Source organism: Cololabis saira, chromosome 12 (genome assembly GCF_033807715.1).
Source record: "Cololabis saira isolate AMF1-May2022 chromosome 12, fColSai1.1, whole genome shotgun sequence".
Taxonomy (NCBI): Eukaryota; Metazoa; Chordata; class Actinopteri; order Beloniformes; family Belonidae; genus Cololabis; species Cololabis saira.
In genome coordinates, this window is record NC_084598.1 from 47701986 (window position 1) to 47710000 (window position 8015).

Here is an 8015-nt window from a genome sequence, read left to right on the forward strand (position 1 = left end):
CACCAAAACAGATGCTCATATGCTCAAAAGCAAACTGTGACACCAAAATACCACTCAAGGCCTGCAAAAATGTAAACACTACTGAGCAACATTAACCACATTACCAAAAAAATTGAAAACACAATTTTCACAGTGTGAGACTGTTCTTTTTACAGTTTCACAACTGCCAGGATGCATTTGAGCAACCCTTATTTACTATATTCTCAAATATGTTTGGGGCATTTACCATAGATTTGTGCATTTCATGGGAATAGTTACATAATGCAGAAAATGCAGTAATATCACAACTCCATGCAAAAATGAGTACTGTAAACTCCATAGAGGATCCATTACACACAATAGATACAGTAAAGTAACAATTGAGAACACAATGTTCAGGGTGCTATTTCTTTTACGGTATTACAGTACGTTTGAAAATTGACACAGTATGTTATATGTTGACGTGGGAAGAATGCCCTGGCATGCCACACCCAGCCTTGGAACGCCTCCACAGCCACATCATCACAGGCCAGGTCCATAGCCCTGAGAAGGTTCTCTCTGGTGTAAGGTTGGCGGTCATAGACCTTCCACCGCCATGATGAGAAGAACTCCTCTATTGGGTTTAGGAACGGAGAGTAGGGTGGCAGACACACATTAATTAATTGCTGATTGATGTTAAACCACTCTCTGACCTGGATGCTGCGATGGAAGCTAACATTGTCCCAGAGGATGACGTATATGGGAAGATCAGCTGGCCCAGGAATCTGCTGGTCGTGGTGATCTGCTGGCCGAGCATTCAGGTGGTCATTGTCATGCAAAACATCTCTGAGCTCTCCTAGGAAGGTGGGGAGACGCTCAGTGTTGTAGGCACCAAGTTCAGCATGCCGGTGGAGAAGCCCTCTAGAACTCATGGCAGTGCAGAGATTGATGTTTCCTCCACGTTGGCCGGGCACATCAACGATAGCTCTCCGTCCTATGATGTTACGGCCTCTCCTCCTCCTTTTTGTGAGGTTGAAGCCAGCCTCATCCACAAATATAAATTCATGGGGTCAGGCCATGGACTCCAACTGGAACATCCTCTGTGGAAACAAATAGCGTTTTCAGGTGTTCAGAAAGACAGTCAATACAGCACATTACAGTACGACAGTATAGTATTGTATGTAAAGTACTGTAGGCCATGGATTGTACTGTACTTACTTGCACATACTGGTGACGGAGGTGTTTTATTCTGTCAGAGTTGCGCTCAAAGGGTACCCTATAGGCCTGCTTCATTCTTACTCTCTGGTGCTTGAGGGCTCTGTCTATGGTTGTCAGGCTGACATTGTCAATGGTCGGAAAGTTTAGCAAACTGCACTGACTTATATAGGTATGGTCACATCATTTGCAATAGGTGTTTTCAATTATGAATCGTTGTGTTTACTGATTGACACCAGGTATGTTCATTGTGTTCAAGTTTTGCTGATTGTGGGTAGCATTTTGCATCACATGAGCTTCACAATGCATATTGGAGCAGAGTTATATGCAAAATGTATTTTAGCATGGCAAAATGTGTTTAGAGTTTTGAGAAAAAGGGGATGGGTTTTGTGAACAGTGTCTACAGGTGAATTGTGTTTGTGGTTGTGGCAAAAAGGGGGTAGTTTTACTAAATGTGTTTAGGCAACTGGTCATTTGGTTTAGAGTACTGTGTTTTGTGTTTTGGCAATAGAGAAAAACTGTATTCAGCAGTGGGGTGACCCGAGCTCGCTGGAAGGCAGAGGTGAAGACAACAGATTGAAGAGAATAATTTGTACCAGTCATTTGTATCAGTCATTTGTTTCAGTCATTTGTATCAGTCATTTGTACCAGTCATTTGTATGAGGCTGTGCTGAACCAGGGAAACATTAAAACATGCAGGACTCTGGCTCTCGGGGACCAGGGTTGGAGAACCTGGTGTAGATCTTCTTCAGTGGTCTTCATCAATATCACGAGTGACTGAGTGAATTTGTGTTTGCAGAGGTCGGTACTGCAGTCAGAGACCAGAGTCTCCAGGATCCATCTGTCTGTCTCTGAAGAGTGACCGGTCTAAAGATCTTCCTCTACACTTCAGTAAAGAACCTGGACCTTCAGACACAAAGTAAGACAACTGTTGGTAACTGATTCTATGACTCATCATGACTGCGTATTTTCTATCCGTGGTGGTTTATTTCAGACTTTTAGACTACTAAAACTCAGCGGATAGAATGGCAGAATAAATTAAATATATGTGTGTGTGTGTGTGTGTGTGTGTGTGTGTGTGTGTGTGTTTAGGAATATATGTATATGGGAATATTACAAATACCAGTGTATTAAAATTGAATTATTATATGTTAAACATGTAATAATTCAAATTATTTTTTATATTAGTAATATCACTCACTCACTCATCTTCTCCCGCTTTATCCGTTACCGGGTCGCGGGGGCAGCAGCCTCAGCAGGGATGCCCAGACTTCCCTCACCCCAGACACTTCCTCCAGCTCCTCCGGGGGGGGGGGAGTCCGAGGCGTTCCCAGGCCAGCCGAGAGACATAGTCTCTCCAGCGTGTCCTAGGTCTTCCCCGGGGTCTCCTCCCGGTGGGACATGCCCGGAACACCTCCCTAGGGAGGCGTCCAGGAGGCATCCGGTACAGATGCCCAAGCCACCTCAGCTGACTCCTCTCAATGTGGAGGAGTAGCGGCTCGACTCCGAGCTCCTCCCGGGTGACCGAACTCCTCACCCTATCTCTAAGGGAGCGTCCAGCCACCCTGCGGAGGAAACTCATCTCTAAGGGAGCGTCCAACCACCCTGCGGAGGAAACTCATCTCTAAGGGAGCGTCCAGCCACCCTGCGGAGGAAACTCATCTCTAAGGGAGCGTCCAGCCACCCTGCGGAGGAAACTCATCTCGGCCGCTTGTATCCGCGATCTTGTCCTTTCGGTCACTACCCAAAGTTCATGACCATAGGTGAGGGTAGGGGCGTAGATTGACCGGTAAATCGAGAGCTTCGCCTTTCGACTCAGCTCCCTCTTCACCACGACGGTCCAGTACATCGACCACATTACTGCGGACGCTGCACCGATCCGTCTGTCAATCTCCCGCTCCATCGTTCCCTCACTTGTGAACAAGACCCCGAGATACTTGAACTCCTCCACCTGAGGCAGGACTTCTCCAACCACCCGGAGAAGGCATGCCACCCTTTTCCGGTGGAGAACCATGGCCTCGGTCTTGGAGGTGCTGATTCTCATCCCTGCCGCGTCGCACTCGGCCGCAAACCGCCCCAGCACATGCTGAAGGTCCCGGTCCGATGAAGCCAACAGGACAACGTCATCTGCAAAAAGCAGAGATGAAATCCTGAGGTTCCCAAACCGGATCCCCTCCTGCCCCTGGCTGCACCTAGAAATCCTGTTATTACTGATCCTGTTATCAGTTTCCTGTCAGAGGCAGAAACCTCTCCCTTCGTAGGGAAAGTTCCCACTTCCTCCTGCTCTCTCTGGTTTTTGGGAAATCTTAAAAATGTGTGAAATGTATCCAGATATGAGAATTATGGTCAGCATTTTTAATCCTGATTTCCTTTTACATTAAGTGGAAGGACACACTTAGAATAGACAATAACAGAATAGAATAGTCCTTTATCGTCAGTACACCTTGTGGATTATTGATCGTATTCATCGTGGATATTAAATGTGAGATGTTTTTCCAATAAACCCTGTGTGGACGCTGGTTCTGCAGACGGAGCTCAGACCAGTCGACTTCATTGGAAAATCTGGGACATGGAATAAGATCCAGAGCAAGCTCTCCACAAGGTGAGACCGTCCATCCGTCTGAAGAGTCGTCATGGTGATGCATCACAGGCTTTTAAAACCTCTGATGCATCGCACCTGAGGTGTCAACCCAGATCACAGATCAGACCCCCCAATGCTAAACATGTGTTTCTCCCCATCGTCTTCTCTTATCAAATGGTACGTATTTGAACTATCTAAACCCTGCATCTAAAGAAAACAGTGGAGCCGTAAACAGAGGCTGACTCCGTGACTAGATAAAAACAGCTGACCTATAGCTGAACTGCTGAATAGGATATAACTTTGCATATAGAGAAAACCACCAGTGTAAGAAACCCTTCACACTCTTAACACTTTCATGAAATCCTAACAGTCGTATTCCTATTGTTCTTACTAATGGGTCGTCTACTTTAGTTCATGAAGTCTTCTCCGGTGAGCTGTAGATGGTGATGCCTTCACTCCTGCCCTCTGGAGGGGGTTGCTGAAGTCACTGACGGTTGTTTTAGGGTTTAACCTGAAGATTCTCACAATGTTCCTCTCATCAACCACCGATGTTTTCCACCGTTCGATGTCTGTTACCCAATACAACCGTGGTGACCTTCGTCTTGGGGGTTTCAGATGGTTGTCCCGGCAGTGACCAGTGTTTACGTTTTCCACGTACTTGAACGGTACCTGCAGTCTGCAGGGCGATGAAGCTGAGGTGGTCTTGACCCTTCACCGGCATGGGTGGACTGAGCGGTCAAACCGGGTCCTAACCCGGGTTGGTTTAGCTCCTGGAGGCCCCCCATCACTGACTGCAGTAGGAGTTTGTATCTCTCTGACCTCCTCTTCATTCTGTTTTTCAGCAGATGCTGGTCTGCAGCAGGTCCTAGATGAACATAAGACCAGTCTGAGGAGCAGATGTGAACATGTGACTGAAGGAACTGATGAAACAGGAAGTAGAACCCTCCTCAACAGGATCTACACGGAGCTCTTCATCACAGAGGGACTGAGTGAAGAGGTTGATACCCAACATGAGGTGATGCAGCTGGAGACAGCTTCCAGGATGAAGAGCCACCATGACGCTCCAATCAGGTGCCAGGACATCTTTAAAGCCTTACCTGACCTACGTGGAGCCATCAGAGTGGTTCTGACCAACGGCGTCGCTGGTGCTGGGAAAACCTTCTCGGTTCAGAAGTTCTCTCTGGACTGGGCCGAGGGCTCGGGGAACCAAGACGTCACCATGGTGATTCTGCTCTCGTTCAGGGAGCTGCACCTGATCGGAGATGAGCAGCTCAGTCTTCTCAGGCTGATCAAGGACTTCCATCCATCGTTCCAGAAGCTCACAGCAGAGCAGCTGGCTGCCGGGAAACCCTTGTTCATCTTTGACGGCCTGGATGAAAGCAGACGTTCCCTGGACTTCAACAACGGTCCGGTGGTGTCTGACGTCACACAGAGCTCATCGGTCAACGTGCTGCTGACCAACCTCATCCAGGGGAACCTGCTTCCCTCAGCTCTCATCTGGATCACTTCCAGACCTGCAGCAGCCAATCAGATCCCTCACAAACACGTGGACAGGGTGACAGAAGTACGAGGCTTCACCGACGGCCAGAAGGAGGAATACTTCAGGAGGAGGTTCAGGGATGAAGAGCGGTCCAGCAGCATCGTCTCCCACATGAAGACATCCAGAACCCTCCACATCATGTGTCAACTCCCGGTCTTCTGCTGGATCACTGCTACAGTTCTGGACCACATGTTGACCACAGAGCAGAGAGGAGAGCTGCCCAAGACCCTGACTGACATGTTCTCCCACTTCCTGCTGGTCCAGACCAAGAGGAAGAAGAACAAGTACCAGGAGGGACATGAGACGAGTCCACAGGAGCTGACGGAGGCTGACAGGGACCTTCTCCTGAAGCTGGGGAGGCTGGCGTTTGAACATCTGGAGAAAGGAAACATCATGTTCTACCAAGAAGACCTGGAGCAGTGTGGTCTGGATGTCCCAGAGGCCTCGGTGTACTCAGGAGTTTGTACCCAGATCTTCAGGAGAGAGTGTGAGGTCTTCCAGAAACCCGTCTACTGCTTTGTTCATCTGAGCATCCAGGAGTTCCTGGCTGCAGTCTACCTGCTCCACTGTTGGTCCACCAGGAACATAGATGTGCTGAAGAACTTCCTGGGAAAAGATTCAGATGAATCCATGGATGACTTCCTGCGAGGATTCTACACATACTCATCTCTGGATGACTTCCTGAAGAGAGTCATGTGGAAATCCCTGTACAGTAAAAATGGCCACCTGGACCTGTTTGTCCGCTTCCTTCATGGTCTTTGTGTGGAGTCCAACCAGAGACTGTTGGGAGGTCTGCTGGACCAGACGGAGAACGATCCAGGAACCATCCAGAGAATCATCAACAACCTGAAGAAGATGAACACTGGCATTATCTCTCCTGACAGAAGCATCAACATCTTCCAGTGTCTGGTGGAGATGAACGACCTCTCAGTTCATCAGCAGATCCAAGAGTTCCTGAAGTCAGAGAACAGATCAGGGCAGGAACTCTCTGAGATCCAGTGTTCAGCTCTGGCCTACATGCTGCAGATGTCAGAGGTTCTGGATGAGTTGGACCTGAGCAAGTACAAGACAACACCAGGGGGGCGACTGAGACTGATTCCAGCTGTGAGGAACTGCAGAAAGGCTCGGTGAGTCCAGATGGATCAATAACACCATCAGTTAGTGTAAATTAGCAGTTTAGTTCTTTAAATCTTGTTTTGATCTTCAAATGAAAACTTTTGAAGTCGGATGTGTTTGTTTTATTCTGGTTCACCTCAAGTCACGTCAACCAGAGGTTCATGTTTCAAACACTTGATCTAGTTGATGTTTCTGCTGCTCAGAGATGAATCTGTGTAACGGAGAAAGATGAAACATCAGAACCACTGGGGGGTTTTGTGGACACATGTACTTGGTCAGAGACCTTAGTTCTAGTAACTCTGGTTCTGTGATCTCCTGCACCGTCCTGTAACTCCGGTGGGGGTTACTTTCCTCACACTTTAAGAGGAGAGCAGTTGGACTTGTTATTGGTTCCTGAAGACTTTCCACCCTCATCCAAGAGTCGACACAGATATGAAGGCTTGAAATCCCATGATCCTCCATAAAGTGCTGGTCGTACCAGACCGAGACTCTAGATGGAAAAGCTCTGAATGTGACGAGTGCAGCTTCATTGATTATGAATGAAAGTTTGTCTGAGACAGAAGGGGACAGGTGTTTGTGTTGTTGCTGTAGAGGAGAGCAGCATGAAGACGTTTACAGCTTCATACGAGAACTGACGTCTGGATATCAGAGCAGAACAGCACAATTCAGTCTCCTTCATCAATCTCTGATCAATGCTGAAGTCTCTGTGAGAGCAAAGTCTCCTTTAACAGACCTGAACACAAAATACAAGAAAACTAATCCAGGAGTCAGAAAAACACTAAATACAGCTTAAAAGCTTGAAGATCTTTTATCTGGATACTTGATAAAAGTTCAGCTCCACACTGGTTCACTTTCATTCAAGATGTTCAGAGTGGAGTTGCTTGTTGGCGTAATGGGTTAAGCAGCGGCTCAATTACTGAGGCTACAGTCCTGCAGCGGTCGCAGGTTCAAATCCCAGCCTGCGCACCTTTGCTGCACGTCATCCCCATTCTCTCTCTACACCCCCTTCCTGTCTGGTCACTAGAGCCCAAAACATCTTTAAAAAAGATGTTCAGAGTGAAAAATATCCATGAATAAATGAGTTTATGTCCTAAATCCGATGTTTTCAGATGACTCTGACAGACGTAGACGTTAACGAAGCCGGTTCCCTCCTTCATCTGCAGATCCAGACAAAGTCTGCAGATGTTAACAGATGTTCAGTCTGGCTTTAACTCACACTTTATTACAACTGACGTCATGTTTTCTCTCATCACAGATTTGTTGGTTATGATCTCTCAGAGACTCACTGTGAAGTTGTTGCGTCCGCTCTGAAGTCCAACCCCTCCCATCTGACACAACTGGACCTGAGTAAGAACTGGTCCCTGGGGGATTCAGGAGTGAAGGTTCTGTGTGGTGGACTGGAGAGTCCAAACTGTAGACTGGAGACTCTGAGGTCAGTTCATGGAGATGTTTACACATTTATCCACTTATCATCCTCCAAACATGTGACTAAACTACTTTAATTCAAAACATATTCATGAAATATTTAATATCTGATATGAAGAGATGTTTGTTTTTTTAGAAAGGTTCTCTCTCTCTCTCTCTCTCTCTCTCTCTCTCTCTCTC

General features: G+C 47.3%; 1 protein-coding gene across 1 annotated transcript in view; it reads left to right on the plus strand.

The window, feature by feature from the left end:
* LOC133456451 (protein NLRC3-like) overlaps positions 1-7842 on the plus strand; it is a gene marked incomplete at its 3' end in the record, with an annotated part of 42684 nt that extends 34842 nt beyond the window's left edge. The window contains exons 9-12 of the mRNA XM_061734926.1: positions 1973-2092; positions 3702-3775; positions 4597-6421; positions 7666-7842. Coding sequence (XP_061590910.1) covers positions 1973-2092; positions 3702-3775; positions 4597-6421; positions 7666-7842 — 2196 coding nt within the window. The remainder of the gene's footprint in view (positions 1-1972; positions 2093-3701; positions 3776-4596; positions 6422-7665) is intronic.
* Between the last annotated feature and the right edge of the window lie 173 nt (positions 7843-8015).